This window comes from Macaca nemestrina, chromosome X, assembly GCF_043159975.1.
Source record: "Macaca nemestrina isolate mMacNem1 chromosome X, mMacNem.hap1, whole genome shotgun sequence".
NCBI lineage: Eukaryota > Metazoa > Chordata > Mammalia > Primates > Cercopithecidae > Macaca > Macaca nemestrina.
In genome coordinates this window covers 106,982,865-107,000,118 of record NC_092145.1, presented here as the reverse complement: position 1 = coordinate 107,000,118, position 17,254 = coordinate 106,982,865, and the positions used below count along the sequence as shown (strand labels likewise).

The following is a 17,254-nucleotide window of genomic DNA, read 5'->3' as shown; positions in this document are numbered from 1 at the left end:
TTCTGGTGACCTAAATTACTTGTTTATTAAAATTTATTAGAAATAAACAAACATTAATGAAATAAAAACCTAAAACTGAGCCCCAGACTCAGGACTACTGGAAAGGCTCACCAAGTAAAACCCTGGGCTGGGTCAAGTGAGCTCTGTTTTGTACAACCTGCTGCAGTTTGTTCCCCTTGAGCAAGGTGATGCTTTGTCCTAGGCTGCAATCTCTAACACCATCACCATCCCCAAGTGCAGCTCCCATTCTAAAAAAAACAGATGCCCCCACCCCCAATTTCTGGTGAACTGCCAATCTCTCCTGACTGCAGAAACTGACTCTGAAGGATGAAGTTGCACCAGTGGTGGAGGCAGGTGGACAAGCGGGTCGGGCAGGGATGGTTTCCTGGAGAATCCATTTGGATCTTTTCTCCAGATGCCTAGCATGTGCTTAAGAGTTTTTTTTTTTTTTAAAGTTTGAAAAAAACTCCATTGTGAAAAGTAAGTTATGAAGAGTGCTCTTTATTTGAAACCTCCACAACACAGACGCCAATCTTGTCTCGCATTGAATCATTAGCTGTGCACATCAACACATTCCAAGCACAAATTAAGAAATGCAAACAGAACAAAAAAATATATATATATATAATTTTTTCCCCTATCCAAAGGTTTCAAGTCTCAATGCAGCAAATCCTTCTGAACACAGAATCTGAGGAGCACACTGTTCAAACAGTCGGGACAGACAGGTCCCTGCAAAGGCTACTGCCTTTTAAACACATGGGGCGGGGATCATGGACGGCATGGAAAGGGGAGAGAAGGTGAGGAAACAGGTGGCGGGGAGAGAATGAGAAGAGGAATAGGTATGCGCTGGGGAAGATGGGGCAGCTGGGACACACACGGTGAGTTGGTGGATTTCATTTATTGGTTTTTGACAATTTCTTTCTGGTTCTTTTTTTTAACTCCCCCCTCCCCAGGTCCAACAATGGTAAAAAAAAACCCACAGAGGTGGGCAGGGCCTTATTAGGCCAGCCCAAAGCCTTCAGAGCACTCCTGGATAGCCAATAGTAGCATGTGGCGGAGCTTCTCAAAGCTCTCATAGGCAGGCAGATCCAGCTGATTAAAACTAAGGAAAGAAGAAAGATCAGTTCGTGGTGAGGGATGACAGATAACCAAACCTGTGTGTTCCCATGGTGCCCACCAGCCCCTCCCCTCCCTGAAGAAACCAACTCCCTGCTTCTTGATGACTCCCAATCTTGTCTCAGCCCAGTCTGCCCTCCTTTATCTGGCTCCCAAACTGGCAATCGGGCACCAAAACCAAAAATCTGACCCTGTCACTCCTCCTTAAACACCCTGGCCTCAACTCGCCCACAGGCTAAAGTGCAAACTTGAAGGAGGTTTTCAGAGTCACTCTGCTGAGCTCTTTAGACTTCTGCTCCCTGCAACTCCTCCTTGCTCCAGTCACGCTGGTCCTGGAATACACCATGCTCTCTTGTGGTGCTGTTTACCTGCCAGTGTCTCCCCAGCCCCCACTGTGTCTAGCACATCTCATCTCAAACATCACCTCCATAGAAACACCAAACTGTGAGTTACCCAAGGTCCAGGACTCAGCCACATTTGCGTTCCCAATCTTGGGTAGGGTCCTGAAAACATCAAGTATGCAAGCTCAATCTAAGCGCTGAAAAGGAGAAACAAACCCTTCCTTTTACCATGTGTGAGCTGAAGGCAGGCGATCTGTGGACCTGTCATCTCGATGGATCTGAAACTTCTGAATGCCATTCATGCCTTCGAGGGCAGCAAAGCCTTGCAGGGGTACCTTGGAAGTACCCGTGACAAACTGGAGGAACTTGGCACGGTCAGCTTGGTCGAAAGAACGCAATGCTCTCCAGAACCACTGGATCTGTAAGAAAGGACCCATGAAGCCAGTGTTAGGTAGAAAGCTCCTAGAAGCAGGGTAGGGGGATGGAATCTGGGAAATAGGACTGGACTTGGTATCTGAGGCAAGTCCCTTCTGTAGGATGAGCTTTAGTCCCTTTCATTCATAAGATGGCCAAGAGAAGTCGGCTATGTTCCAGGAGAACAGAGTTAGATATAGGTAGACTGTCTTCTACATGCACCGTCCTCTAAGAGTACTACTGGTTTATTTGTTATCACACAAACTAGCGTTGCCTAGAGGACCGTATGAGAGGACCATATGAAGAGGGATGCCAGCAGCAGCTCACCTGAATAGAGTTGGACTGGTACTTGTGGTATTCAGTGTTGGATTTCAGATCATCGATGTCAATGGTGGGCAGTCCTGATATAAGCAGCTCTAACTCCTGCTCAGTGAAGATGGAAATGAGGCGCTTTGGAATGATCTCATAGAAGCCTTCTAAGAAAGCCGCCAGCTGCTTGCGGATGGCTCCTGGTGAGATAACCAAAAAGCCACATGATTTCTAAACTCACACAACTGTAGAGGTCAGAGATCCCCAGTCTGGCTCCCATCTACCACTGTTAGCTGGGACTACAGGCATGCACCACCACGCCTGGTTGATTTTGCCCAGGCTAGTCTCAACTCCCTGGACTCAAGCTATCCTCCTGCCTCAGCCTCCCAAAGTGCTAGGATTACAAGTGTGAGCCACTGTGCCCAGTGGTGTTTTTTTGTTTGTTTTTGTTTTTTTTTTTGAGACGGTGTCTCACTCTGTCACCCAGGCTGGAGTAGAGTGGTGCAATCTCAGCTCACTGCAACCTCCACCTCCCAGGTTCAAGCAATTCTTCTGCCTCAGCCTCCCAAGTAGCTGGGACTACAGGAACACGCTGCCACACCCGGCTAATTTTTTACTTTAGTAGAGACGGGGTTTCACCATGTTGGCCAGGCTGGTCTCAAACTCCTGACCTCAACTGATCCACCCGCCTTGGCCTCCCAAAGTGCTGGGATTACAGGCATGAGCCACCACGCCCAAAGTTAAGTATTTTTGATCAAGTGTTTTGTCTTTTGTGCAAGGTATTTGTGGCTTTGTCATAGTGGAGGAAAACAAAACATGCCTATCAAATGAATCAAGTCTGACCTCTTCTCATATTGAGCAACTAGAGGACTAGGAACATTTCCCCTACCTGTCATTCTCATCTGGCATACCAGGTGTACATACTCCTTCTTATTCTCCTCTGTTACCAAGATGTTGGCCCCATTGGGTTTGAGGTCACGAACTTCACACACTCCAAACTCTTGGACCTAGAACAACCAAAACACCAATCATACATATCAGACTTCGTCTAGGATGGGATTAGATACCTAGGAACACACCCTAAACCCCTTGCCATGTCCTGGGCAGAGAGATGAGGCAAGTCCATACAAAACAGTGACTTTTTTCACTACTCACAGCTAGCAACTCGCCTGATAGGGAAAGGCTTTGGGTAGGAAAGAGGAAAATACTCTTTGGCTCTAAGACCCACAAAGAAACCAGAAGAGAGTAAGGCAACTGTCAGTGGTAAAAGGGAAAAGGAAATGGCTAACTTACATAACGGAATGTAATCTCTTACGAAAACAATTTGGGAGAAGAATAACCTTAATTACCTTCATTTACCCCCCACTTACATTTGTACAATTTTTCTACAATCAATAGCTGGTGTACAAAATTTCTACATTCACCCTTGGTAATGAAGAATTATGCACTAGAGCATTTTATTCATTTATTTATTTTTTAAATAAAGGTGAAACTAGGGAATGGCCTGCAAATCCTGGTTTTCCTGTTTGTGATGTCACTCACAAACACCTGCTGCAGCTTTAAGAAGTCAAGATGCTTCCCTAGAACTATGAGAAAGTCACGCAGTGCTAGTTCTAAGGTGAACCTGGAATGGATCTTCTATACTGGCTGGATGTGCTGTGATTAGGATTTCTTGACCTACCTCAGTGCTGAAGGTGAGGTCATAGCCTAGTGTGGAGACATCATTTTCCAGCAGATAAACCAGACCCTGGTAGAAGTGGTAATCTTCACTCTCCATATCTGTATATCTAGAAAAACACAATTATACAGGGTCATGGTTTGTGGGTGGGGGGAAGAGGGAGCACAAGGATGGGACACAAAAATACAAGACCCCCAGGACTGAGGATAGTCCCAGGACTATGCCTCATTCTCACCTGACTGACTTGCCCAAGATGTGTTTGTAAAAGGATCGAGTAAAGTAGCACTCCAGAAGACGGTTGTCATATACAGCTTTGGCCACAATGCGTCCGACAAACTTGAAGTAGCTGAGGTGGTTGGGGTTGCAGTGGGAAGATGGATTGATGGTGTAGGTGACTCGATCACCAGGTGAGGTACGGAACAAGGCATACATAGGGTTAAACATCTCCCGAGAGATGATCATGTACCACTCCCGCAGGAGCCCGCCAGCATCCTGCCCTTCTTCTCCTTCAAACACTATATACCTGCATAAGAAAGCAGAAGCAGAAAAGAGCTGTGCAGAAAACCCAGGATACATCCAGTCATTTGTATGAGTGAGAGACTGTGAAGCAGTGTCTGGGGGTGCAGTGTCAGATGAAGAGGTGAACAGAGAGTGCCAGGACAGCCCAGAAGTGGGGTGGAGATCTGGGACCAAACAAAAGCACCACTGACGGAGATGTCCCAAAATAGTCAAGGTTAACAGATATTCCGGAAAACACCAATAGGAAAGGTATCAGAGGAATAAATGAAGGCTTGCTTAGGTTAAGTCGGGAGGGGAGAAAAGTGGTATTAGAGAGGGATAAGCCCAGAGTCCTAATTCTTTAAAGGTATTTGGTGGAAGAACATGGCATATAGTCTGTCTAGGGAGACTCCCTGACTTCTTGTGATTACACAGATGGTGAGCCCACACAAGAGATGGGGAGGAATCATTAAATGACTTGAATAGGTCTTTCATCTCATCAGCTCCTATGCTCAGTATCAAAAACTGCTGATCTCCTCTAGGTGGCTTCAGAATCACCAGTGAGCAGTTACCAGTTTGGTGGAGCCACTCATACATGGGCATTCCTAGTACAGCAATGGTAAAGCTCTCATTGCAAAGCCAGCAGGTATATCTTTATAAACACCAAATACTTTCCTGTCTCAAATTTAGGCAGCACCTCCCTAAATTTGAGGCTAGAGCAAGCCATCACTACTGTGCAGGAGGCCCCACCTCCCACCCGCCATCTTTTCTCCGTTCCTGGGCCCTTACAATCGATTCTTCATTTCTTCAGGGGATTTGCGATGCAGCTCACGATAGGAGTCTTCAAACACATGGTCACGACGGACATGCACAGCCATGTCTTCTTTCCGGAGCCCCTCATCTAAACGCTCCAGCTCTTGGCGAAAATATCTTGGGAGGTAGAAAAGGAAGGAAGACAGGATTAAGGGTGGCAGAACAAATTTGTTTGTGTGATTAGGAAGACCTTCCACAATGATGCTTCTTCTATCCTCCAAACACTTTGATCTCTGCTCCCCACTGTTTGGGAAATGCCCAGTAGTTGGGAGAGGTAGATCACTCATTACCAACTCTAAATTTTTCTTACCTCCACTGAGTAAGGACCCACAAAGATTGTGACATGTGATTTCTCCCACAAGCAGGTAAGCATGTACACATGCACGAGGAGGAGGAGAGGCACAGGGAAGACTCCAAGAGTGTTGTGGAAGCCCTGGAACCCTGCTGTGCGTGTACTATGGCCACCTGTGCCTCCTGTACTACCCCCAAAGGATGAAACAGAACTTTAGAAATCGTGTGGTTCAAAAATCATGTGACTCTGCTTTGCTGATGAAAAATGCAGAAGGCGGGGGAGAAGCCCAAGGAGTATTTAGGTATGATGGCCATCAATGGTACAGCTGTCTCTTCCCTCCCCACCACCACTATATTCCAAGTGCTGCCACCAAAGGAAACTTGTGGCCTCAAGAGTAACTTCAGAGGCGAGTTACCATTTGAGGAGTTCTCACCACCCCTCCACCCCCCAATATCCAGGACACATACTTGCGCTTGACATCAAAGTCGAGGACACGAATGTAGTCTACCAGGACAGCAAAAGGCCCATCAGCAAGGTGGGTCGTGGACTGCCGTAGGATCTGGTTTAACACAGTGCGGTGAGTCTCTGAGGGGAGAAGTGACAGCGAGAATTAAGCACATCATGGGCCCCAGAAGCTGTAAGACAGCCAACCAGCTAGTAACTCTCTCTTCCTTCCTCTTCCCTATTTCAGGGCTCTAAAAGGACTAATGAAAACCAAGGGCCAACCCTTGAGGTGTGAACGTGAATCTGAGCATTTCTATTCTAAATCTGAGTATCCTGAGGCCATGGGAAACCATGCAGGGTTTACATACACAGGTGTGTACACACACACACACACACACACACACGCACACACACACTCTCTCTCTCTCTCTCTCTCTCCCCCCCGCTCTGGAATCGCTAAGGATTAATTGTATGGAACAATACTGTTTAAAATGAAGCCTTCTACACCTGGCAGCCTAAAAGTTCCCTGTACCTGCAAAGCGAAGGAACTTCTGTGTGTCAGGGGGCAGGCTTGAGGAGATGTGCATAGATGAGGGCTCCCGGGAGAAGAATGGGTCAAGGGAGGAAGGCGTGGCTGGGGTTAAGGGCGCAGGGGAGAGTGGAGGAGGCTCGTCCTTGATGTGTGCCAGCTGACTCTCACGGGTGTCTCGGACAGGAGGCTTGCTCTCCCGCTCTGTGGCATGGACCAGAAAGAAGGCCTCGACGGCAGGCTGTAGCACTAGGGGTAGGAATGATGGGAAAGTAACATTTTACTTTGCAAACTTCAACATGCAAACCTGTTTGCCCTCAAAAACAAATTATAAAAATAAATATGGAAGAAGAAATAATGAAAACTAGGCTAGGTGTGGTGGCTCACACCTATGATCCCAGCAATCTGGGAGGCCGAGGTGGGAAAATTGCTTGAGCCCAGGAGTTTGAGATCACCCTGGGCAACATAGTGAAACCTCATTTCTGATTTAAAAAAAAAAAAAAAAAAAGTAGAAACAATGAGAACTTGCAGGGAAATATGATAGTAGAACCAAGTCACAGAGGAACTTCCTTGAAGCCAAAGAAAAATGGGATAGGTAACCAGTTATAAAGATTCACCTTCTCTACAAAGTGCAAGACACCAGTTATTAAAAGGTCAATCTTTTTTATACTGAGGTCAGAGAAAAAACGCTTCTCTTTTGAATTCTCATTACAGAGACACTGAGAGGAATAACCTGGAAGGAAGAAAAACAAGCTGGCAGGAAGGTCCCCAGAGCAGACCAGTGGGTTGGGACCTGGGCCTTTAGCCCACAACTTACCTAGCACAGCATGCTGGTCATGGGATTCCTCTAGTTCCTTTAGACACTCCCCCAGCATGTCCCACAGCTCATCCAAGCTCAGCTGCTCACTGAGCAGGGGTAACTCAGGTGGTCTTTCTTCCTTTTCCTTCTCCCCCTGTGGGGTTCCATCGGAGGCTGAAGGGCACACAGAAGAGAGTCAAAGTTTTCAAAATTTCCCTTCTACTTAGCTTTTTCTAGACCAAACACACCAACTAATATACAGATTAAGTAGAGGGGATCAGTGGCCACTCAGTGGTACTCACTGAGCAACATCTGAAACAAGGTCTAGGACTATACTGTAGGGCATTTACATTGAATAGAATAAATAAAATAATGAATCTGGCTCCTCAGGTGCACTAGCCACATTTAAGGTGCTCAAAAGCCACAGGTGCTACTGCAGTTCCAGACAGTGCTAGTCTAGTCACCGCCTCACTAGTTTCAAGAGAATCTGTGGATTACCTCAGGGTAATGTGACAACAGTGGAGTTTTGGATGGTTGCTGTCCAGTTTACACAGGACGTTTTAGGACACTATCGTCATTGAATTCTGACAGCTGGCCTTGGAAAGTAGGCTGTCTTTCCCTCATTTTGGTTTCCGAGGAGGACAGCACCAGGACATCAAACTAGATCTTTCTAACTAACCCTAAGTCTAATGCCTTTTTTTTTTTTCTGAGACAGAGTCTCGTTCTGCTGCCTAGGCTGCAGTGCAGTGGTGTGATCTCGGCTCACTGCAACCTCTGCCTCCCGGGTTCAAGTGATTCTCCAGCCTCAGCCTCCTGAGTAGCTGGAATTACAGGCGCAAGCCACCATGCCCAGCTAATTTTTGTATTTTTAGTAGAGACTTGGTTTCATCATGTTGGTCAGGCTGGTCTTGAACTCCTGCCCTTGTGATCCACTTGCCTTGGCCTCCCAAAGTGCTGGGATTACAGGCCTGAGCCACCACGCCCGGCTGTCTAATGCCTTCTAAATTAGTCATCTTGTCCTGGGGCAGTTTAAAACCCTGAGAAGCCATGGTGTGACTGATGGAACCCCATGGCTGGTACTTTTCCTGATACTCACTGGGGGCTTATTCTAACCTCTGCTCAGCAGCAAGACCCAGCCCCATCTTCTGGGTGGGGAGTGACTGTTTCCTCATCAATCCCCGACCCCCATACACCTGCCCTGCTTAGGTTTCTTCTTGACCTTTGCTGTTCATTCTTTACCCAAATCCTGACTATTCTTCAAGGTTCTGACAGCCTTAGGTTTGAATCCTGGCTCTGGTACTTGCAAATATTACCTTAGGTAAAAGAAGGTGAATACAGAACACAGGAATAACATCTATCTCCCCAAATCCTGATGGAAAGTAAATGACTTAATACAGCATTTCAACAATGGTTGTCCTACAAGGCTTCTCTAACCACTATACATGTGTTAACTCATTTAATCCTAAGAACTGAACATTCCTATTTTAAACAAGGAAACCTAACGAAGAGGTTTGCCTCAGGTCCCAGAGCCAGTAAATGGGGGAGCCAAGATTTAAAACATGGGAGACTAGGGCTGGTCGGCCGTGGCTCATACCTGTAATCCCAGCACTTTGGGAGGCCGAGGCGGGTGGATTACCTGAGGTCAGGAGTCCGAAACCAGCCTGGCCAATATGGCGAAACCCTGTCTCTACTAAAAATACAAAAAAAAAAAAAATTAGCCGGGCATGGTGGCGGACGCCTGTAATCCCATCTACTTGGGAGGCTGAGGCAGGACAATCACTTTAACCCAGGAGGCGGAGGTTGCAGTGAGCCGAGATGGCACCACTGCACCCCACTCTGGGCGACACAGCGAGACTATGACTCAAAAATCAATAAATCAATAAATCAATAAAACACGGGAGACTGAAGTGAGAGGATGGCTTGAGGCCAGGAGTTCAAGATCAGCCCGGGCAACATAGTGAGACTCCATTTCTACAAAAATAAAAAAAATTAGCTGGGCATGGTGGCCTGTCCCTTATAGTCCCAGCTACTCATAGCCGAGGCAGGAGGATTGACTGAGCCCAGAAGTTTGAGATTGCAGTGAGCTATGACTGCGTTACTGCATCCTAGCTTAGGTGACGGAGAAAGACCCTGCCTCAATAATAAAACAAAAGTTTTAAAACACGTGCTGGGCTGGGTGCGGTGGCTCACGCCTGTAATTCTAACACTTTGGGAGGCCAAGGCAGGTGGATCACCTGAGGTCAGGAGTTTGAGACCAGCCTGGACAACATAGCAAAACTCCGTCTCTACTAAAAAAAAAAAATACAAAAACTAGCCAGGTGTGGTGGTACGTGCCTGTAATCCCAGCTACTCGGGAGACTGAGACATGAGAATTGCTTGAACCCAGGAGGCAGAGGTTGCAGTGAGCAGAGATCGTGCCACTGCATTCTAGCCTGGCAACAGAGGGAGGCTGTCTCAAAAACCACCACCACAATAACAAAAAACCCCACAAAAACATGCTGTCTGAATGCATAATATCCCACCATATAGTTTCTTTACTACAGGAAAGAAAAGTGTGCCTTGGTTGTCAAACACCTGTTACCATTTACGGAAACCAGGGTTTACTGGAAGAAATGGGAAAACACTGGGCTTATATATGCTGGGAGCAGAGGATTCAGCAGACATTCCAGAAGACTTTTGCTTGGCTGGAAACAGGAAGTAGTACTGACCAATGGATTGAGTATCTTGAGCACTGGGAGATGGCTGGTCCACATCCATGGGTGATTCCTCCCTCCGGACAGATGCCTCTGACTGGCTAGACTCCGACTGGATAAAAGGGAGACAAAAATCACATAAGGGTGCAACTCTGCTTTCCTTAGAGGCAGGCTAGAGGTTGGCCCTTCCACTTCTCACACATTGAGCTTGCAAAGAAACTTCCCATATTTGGGTGGGGAAACTGTAGCTATCCAGGACAAAAGGATGCCTTTCTCAACTCTTCTGCTTTTCTCCAGTGTAAGTTTTCCAAGCTTTTCCCAACAGCTCCTCGGATGCCTACATTTCCTACAGTCTACAATCCAGATCTGTGACCAGTCAGAACTAGCCTCCTGTATACAAACTTTGTCGTCTTCTGGGGTGTGTGTGTGGGGGGGTGTGTGTGTGGGGGTGTGTGTGTGTGGGGGGGTGTGTGTGTGTGGGGGTGTGTGTGTGTGTATGTATGTATGTATAAAAGATTCAGATGGGTGGAAGGTAGGTTTGCTCTTTGTTTCTGTTTGCTCACAAAAGGGGAAATAACAGGAGAATTAGAGCAACCTCTCATGAGTGGGATAATTTAAAAAGCCAACATCTTTTCGGGTAATGGGAAAGAGACTAGGCAGAAAAAATACTCCAGAATAACAGCTTTATTTCCCCTTTCTACCTTCCTAGAGTCACTTCCCTTAAGTTCAAGGCTTTTCCCTGCCTATTCAATAAAACCATACTGTATAACAGTAATTATATGCAAAGAAATATCAGGTCTTAGGATACCTTTCTTGGACCTTGGAAAGGTAACTTACATGTTGCAAGGACAGGAAAACAATGAGGGAGTGCCACAGCATACATATGTGATGCCAGGCTTTTACTGCAGCCACTCAATGCCGGGACCCCAGCACTGAGTTGGCTATTTAAGTACCTGAAGGTTTCCTCCTAAAAGTGCCTGAGTGCCTAGGTACCAAGGGGTTACGGAGAATAAAGGCAGAGGGCAGGGTGGAGGGAGCAGTCACAGACAGAAGTGGCTGTGTGGGATATGTACCAAGCTTGGGGGACTTTCAATGGTAGGATTCCTGAGATGTTTCTGATGTACCTGCATTGTTCCATGAGACTGAAAAAAAACTTCACCCCATATCCCCTCAGAACCCAGACAACACTTAGCATCAGGCAGTTTGCAAAAGCGCCACTGTTGACTGGATAGCTGGGAGTGGGGTATGATGGCCAAGCTTTAAATCAAATCAAACCAACAAACCAATCAACAAATAGGAAAACACCAACAGAAAGTAACCCTTTTGTCCAGAAGCATTCATATAGCAAACTTAATGCAAAAGCATACAAGGTAAAGGCAATGAAACCCCACTGATGACATGGTGGGGGGATGAGTGGAGAGACAAATGAATGAGGGGCCACAGGCATCATGCTAACCGTTGCTGCTTGTTGCTGTCTCCGCGCCCTTTGACCCTCACGTACCATTTGTATAATGGCATCAGCCTCAGCCTCCAGCTGCCGAACAGCTGCCTGGATGCTGCTAGCTGAGCCTAAACCGGAGGAACCTGGGAGAAAGAGAAAGAGGAAGGCAAGATATAAAATATAGGAAGAGGGAAAGCCCAATATTCTCTCTCCTATCTCCTGGGCTGCCACAGGGCATCTTGCTGAGGTCTTTTGAGCTTTAGCTCAGGAAGCTTCAGAGCACTCATCATCAGGCGCTAAGATTTACCATTACAGATAAGGGCAGGGGGCATGATGCTAGACAGACGGATGGTTTTGTGCGAGAGGGTTCTGTGGGACAGGAGGAAAGAGGCAGGGAAAATGATTTGTCAAGCCACGGCTTAGTTAGAAATGACCAAGGAAGCAGAAAGGAGATGCACCTAGTGAGTTAAGTCTTGTTCAGCAAAAGGTTGGCCCCCAACTTCCCTGCCAGATTTCCACTCCCCCTTAATTCCCGCTCCCCCTAATGAATTTCCTACGCAGATAGTTTGAATGAGATGTAGAATGCAGCCATCAACATTCTGAAAAAAGGATAATCATTTTCCTTTTGGAAAGGTCAAACAGGAAGGAGACAGGCCGTTAAGTCCTGCACCTCCAAGGACTCTGGCTTTACCGCCACCAACCCTTCCCCTCAACTGGACACTCTAGTTCCATACCTAGCCTGCCTGTCTGCTTGGCTTTCTTGTTAGCCCGGCGCGTGTCGTCCCGGAGCTGGATGATGACCTGTAGTACCCTCAAGAAGAACTTCTGGGTAGATGTCTTGGATGTCAACATGGACATAGAAGGCAGCTGGAGCTCCCGGCCACCCAAAGGTCGCTTCTGAGATGCCACAATTACCACATTCTCAGCCATGTCAAACCTGGATAGTGTAGAGGTGGCTTGCGTATATTGACAGCATCAAAGTATAAACACCCAAAGCAAGCAAGGCTTCCTGGTGTCAACCAGAGGGGTAAGGAAACTCAGAAGGAAATCTTCCAAGTAGAAAGTAGAAAAAAATGGGTCAAGTGTGTATAGGAAAGATACGAAAATCACCCAGAGAAATAAAAAAGACCAGGAAACCAGCAAGAGCCATCTTCCAGAATATCCCAGATTCAAGCCCCCAGTGAAAGGGTGGCTACCACCCACCTGCTCTGCATTTTGCCCTTCAGCTTGGTGGTCTGTGGCTGCTCCTCGGGCAGGCCATCAGGAGAGAGGGTTTCACATTGGGCTCGCCGCTGCTGCTCGAGGTTGTATTCCCGCAGCTCGGCCAGCAGGGTACCTGAGCAGGCAGAGGAGTCAGCAAGTGTTCAGAGACTCCCCTGGTAGAGTGGCTAAAAGCCAAATCTCTCTAAGACACCTGCTTAGGCCACTCTTCGTTGCTCAGCTGCAAAGAACCTAGAGTGAGTTGGAATCGTACTCTGTTCAGCTTTTTATGTGTGTCCATGGATCGTCACCTGGGACTATCAATTTACCTATGGCCACAGGGATCTGCTGAATCTGTATGAAATGAGTTTCATGTAGAAGAGAAACAGTATCTCCTCTGAAGCTAGACAGATCCTGATTGAAATCCCATATATCTCTCAAAATTACTGAGGTTCTGTGGTGGTTTCAGGCAAATTTCTTGACCCCTTGCCCAATTTGCTTACCAATATTAATATTGGGAATATTACTGCCTAACCTCACAAGGTTGCTATAAGAATTAAGAGATAAATATATGGTAGACTGCCTAGACAGTACCTGGCCCATAGGTGTGGAATAGATGGTGGCAGCCAAGAGAGAAAGGTCAGAGGCTAAATTCTTTCTGGAAGAATGTTGTAATTTTCATGCAGCAAAGAACACCCTGAGTTATACAGGCCAACCAACTCTCCTATCACCCCAGACTTAGGGACATGGGAGTGAAGGAGAGACAGAACTAAGTATGTAGCCAAGATCTAGGGAGACTCATGATTGGGATGAGGGTGGGACAAGGTAGAGAGACTCTATGTTGAAAGAAAACCTGGCTGTACTCCTTGGTCCAATCACTTTATCACCCTGGGTTTTGGCTTTCTTCTCAGTAAAACAGGGAGGAAGGTGATAGAAACTAGGTAATTTGTAACTGTTCTTAGAATTTTTGTATCTTCAAAATTACACAAGAGCAGAGAGTACTATTCTGACTCTGTAATTCCTGAGGCTGAATGCAGTGTAGGCACATACTTTGAAGGAGTGAAGCTGCCTCAGCAGTCTTATCACAGGGTTATTACGAGTGCCCAGCATGGAGAAGACAGGCACTGCCGTTCCCACGTGTTCTTTTTTCCCTTTATTAAGCACCAATGTGTGCTGGGCAGCGGGGATGAGGAGACAAACCCAGCCTTGCTTTCAAATAACTGAGCAGAAGAAAACAGATGATAACCCAGGGTAATCTGTGTTACGACAGACAGAGGGAGCATGGAGGCTGTGTTATAGGGACATGGAGGTATCTGATTCAGCTTGGGGATTCAGGAAAGGATTCCAGAAAGAGGAAGCAGCTAAATGGAAACTTTCAGAAAGAGAGAAGAATGCTTTACTCCTGCTATTACCTATTTGTTTACAAAGGGTATAACCCAGATGGCGGGCTCCATTCAGTAGCAGCTTGAGAACAGTGTCCCGGGTCCCAGAGTCCCCCCGGGAGAGCTGCAGTAGTACGTTGGCTGCATCCTCTAAGCCTTCCTCAGAACAAGAGTGGGATGTCAACACCTGAGAAAAAGAAGACAGGAGGAGTAAGCTCCAGCCTGAGAACAAAATCATTATCTACCCTGTTTATCCTTTCTCCCCAAGTCTTAGCAGGTCAGAAGAGCTTGGACTCACCTCTACAGAGAGCTGTAGCTGGTTTTCAGTGAGGCCAGAGGACACCATCTTAAAGTCTGTACTGCTGCTGCCCCCATCACCCACCTTCGCTGGAGATTTGCTGCCCTTAGTAGTGGCAGAAACTTTGAGAAAACAGACAGAACACTTTAAGCCTCTGTGAAACTCACAAGCCAGGGACTAAGTGACAAAACCAAGGAATCACTGAATTGCCCAGGGCTTCAAAATGGGAAAGTACTGAAAAGGAAAACCCACCCACCAAAGGCAAATCTAAATGACTTGGGATGCTAAAGGCTTTTTATTTTTTATTAGAGACAGGGTCTCGCTCTGTTGCCCAAGCTAGAATGCAGTGGTGCAATCAGGTCTCACCATAAACTCAAAGAGGACTCCTATGACTGTAACTTCTAAGCTGATCAAGAACCCCAGGCATTTCTTCCAACGATTCCCCCACCATTATGGCCCCCTCTATTCTTTAAAACCTACTTCTTCAGATAATTCTTACTAATTTGTAGCAGGGACAGATTTCCATTTATTTCCAGGGATGATCTGGTTACTCTGAATCACACTGTATCCTGCCTGCCCTTTAACTATTTCCCACGAGAACTGGCTCCCTCAACAAGACTGGAAAGGCTGGGAATTCCCTGAGGATGGAACTTTCTTTCCTCCTTTTGGTGCCTAGCCTAGGGAAGCCAAATTCAGTGAATGCCTGCTGACCTTCAAAGGTGTGTGTGTATGAGAGGCAGGGGAGAGAGCAAGAGAGAGAGAGAGAGAGACAGGGATGGAGGGAGAGTGAGAGAACTGGGACAGATGAGGTTGAGAATGGACACATTCTGCTCTCACAAACACAAACCAAGCTGATTGCTATCACTGAGGGAGAACTATCTGGATGGAAAAGGGGGTGAAGTGGGTGCAACAGTATATACCCTATAGCTCCCAGTCTACATCCACACTTACTTGAAACAGTAGTGGTAGCAGTCGTGGGTGTAGTCACTGTGGTCGAAGCAGCTACGGCAATGGTGGAAATAGCCGTGGCAGCAACCAGGGCTGGAGCAGAAGTGACAGGGGTGGGTGCAGTAGGGGGTGTGGGCGTGGTGGAGGCGGCAGTGGTGGTGGTGGTAGATGTGGTTGAGGTGGCAGTAGTGGTGGAGGAAGCACCGCTGCCAGAATTAGCCTGTGCTTCTGACACCTTGTTTTCTGGGAGAGCAATTGAGATGAGAGAGAGGAGTCTGAGGAGTTTCTCAGTTAAGAGAGAGCTCCGGCGGATGACTGGGTGTGACAACATGTTCATGAGCTGCCCCAGTGGAGAGGCCTCAAGGCTGTATGGAGAGGTTTCCCCCTCACCGCCAGCGCTCACTGGCACTGACTTCACGGAGTTCTTGCCTTTCCGGCTGACATTCATGTTGTCCAGTTTTACCAATAAGTCCCAGAAGTCTGTGCAAATGCCACTGCTGGAGGACTGTGAGGAGCATGGGCTACAGGCCTTACTGCCCCTTTCCCGATCACTCTCACAGTTTGTTTCTTTGGTCCGCTGCTGTGTGAAGTGGCTGGGAAATACCTGCCGGGAAAAGGAGGACAGGCTTGGTCTAGGACGTCTTCACAGAGGATGAGCCTTCCTGATAGGGAAAAGACAACTGGTTCCCAGACTCTCCTTCAGACAATTTTGGTAAATATTGGGGGATATGTCATATAAGAGTTTTATCCAACAGATAGTAAAGCAGCCTAGAGAAATGAATGAGGGCTTTGTAGCAATACAGACTCACGAGCAAACTTTTCCTGAGTTTTAGTCTCTGCACTTATAAAATGGAGAGGATAACTACACTTCCTTGCAAAGTTGCTGGAGATTAAACGACATGATGTATTGCACAGTGCCTGGCATAAGGCAGGCCTTTGATAGATGGCAGCAATGCTTATTATCGAAAGAACACTAAATTCTAGGTCCAGCTCCATCACTTTCTAATCATATGACAAAATGAATAAAATGTTCTGAATCCCAGGTTCTTCATCTGTAAAACAGGAATCATATAGCCCAGTTGTTTTGATGATTAAGACAATACATAAAAATGGAAAAGAATGAAAAAACCCCAGGAATATATAGGACAATCCCCCAGAAACAATACAGGGCTCAACACTTAAAATAAGAGCAAAAAGACACGCTAGCCTGCTTAGTGTTCAACTTTCACCCAGGCTCTTGCTGCCACCCTTCTTCCATCCCCAGGAGTTGGGTTCGAAACCCTCACCTTGGCCAGTTGAATGAGTGTGTCCAAAACGTGTCTGCAGACAACAGGAGCAGCTTGGGGGTGGATGTGGACGGTGGAGCCACCACTTGCATGCTTCTCTGTATGTTTACGCCCCCCTGAACGCTGGATCTGAAATATATTAGTCCTGCAGCCTAGGGCTGCATCCATGGATACTGAGAGCCAGGAAAGCTGGTTGGAGCTCTTCGACTCCATCTTGTGTAGCAGGTCCAGGGGACGGTTCTCATGGCTACTTGACCCACAGCTCTTGCTCGACTTTTTGCCCTTTTCCTCACTTGTAGTGAGTTTGGGTGTTTCAATGCATAGCTCACTCTCACTGCTGCGCTGCAAGATGGAGAGCAGACTGCGGATGACCCAGTGGCGGGTCTGGGCATGGTAGCAGAGATTTCTCAGTACTCGGTGTAGACGGCTAGTATTGAGCTTTGGCTCATCCACAAAAAGTAGGACCAGGAGACAAGAAAGGGCTTCGTGGTCCAGAAGGAGCCGTCCTCGGAGGCGGAGGAGAGTATCTACATTACTGCCAGAAGGCCTGGAAACAGAACATGGTTTTTGGGTAACACTTCAGTGGCTAGAGCTCTGGGATTAGGCATAAGAATGGGAGAGGGGAATGAGCTGGGTATCTCCAAGGAAGCTTGAGAAAGAAGGGTGTCCAGTCCAAGGGCTCTTCATAGTAACAGCTGCCCTCTTGGGTGTCTACTATGTACCATGCACTTTACAATGACTGTACATCATCCTTTCAGGGCTGCTGTACAGCT

At 47.1% G+C, this 17,254-nt stretch overlaps 1 protein-coding gene across 8 annotated transcripts in view; it reads right to left on the bottom strand.

Annotated features, from left to right (window-relative positions):
* Positions 1–485: 485 nt before the first annotated feature.
* The window catches only part of LOC105493783 (HECT, UBA and WWE domain containing E3 ubiquitin protein ligase 1), a 154,623-nt gene continuing 137,854 nt past the window's right edge, over positions 486–17,254 (bottom strand). For 7 of the 8 annotated variants that reach the window (XM_011761697.3, XM_071088707.1, XM_071088710.1 and 4 more), the window contains 18 exons: positions 16,482–17,028; positions 15,199–15,799; positions 14,248–14,369; positions 13,980–14,136; positions 12,571–12,703; positions 12,102–12,304; positions 11,383–11,510; positions 9,942–10,038; positions 7,252–7,407; positions 6,438–6,683; positions 5,929–6,046; positions 5,146–5,286; positions 4,094–4,381; positions 3,862–3,967; positions 3,070–3,187; positions 2,199–2,380; positions 1,686–1,876; positions 486–1,102 (listed from right to left, as the gene is read on the bottom strand). In XM_011761697.3, coding sequence (XP_011759999.2) covers positions 1,000–1,102; positions 1,686–1,876; positions 2,199–2,380; positions 3,070–3,187; positions 3,862–3,967; positions 4,094–4,381; positions 5,146–5,286; positions 5,929–6,046; positions 6,438–6,683; positions 7,252–7,407; positions 9,942–10,038; positions 11,383–11,510; positions 12,102–12,304; positions 12,571–12,703; positions 13,980–14,136; positions 14,248–14,369; positions 15,199–15,799; positions 16,482–17,028 — 3,637 coding nt within the window. In that variant the 3' untranslated portion in view covers positions 486–999. The remainder of the gene's footprint in view (positions 1,103–1,685; positions 1,877–2,198; positions 2,381–3,069; positions 3,188–3,861; positions 3,968–4,093; positions 4,382–5,145; positions 5,287–5,928; positions 6,047–6,437; positions 6,684–7,251; positions 7,408–9,941; positions 10,039–11,382; positions 11,511–12,101; positions 12,305–12,570; positions 12,704–13,979; positions 14,137–14,247; positions 14,370–15,198; positions 15,800–16,481; positions 17,029–17,254) is intronic. The other variant, XM_071088709.1, reaches the window with a different exon arrangement.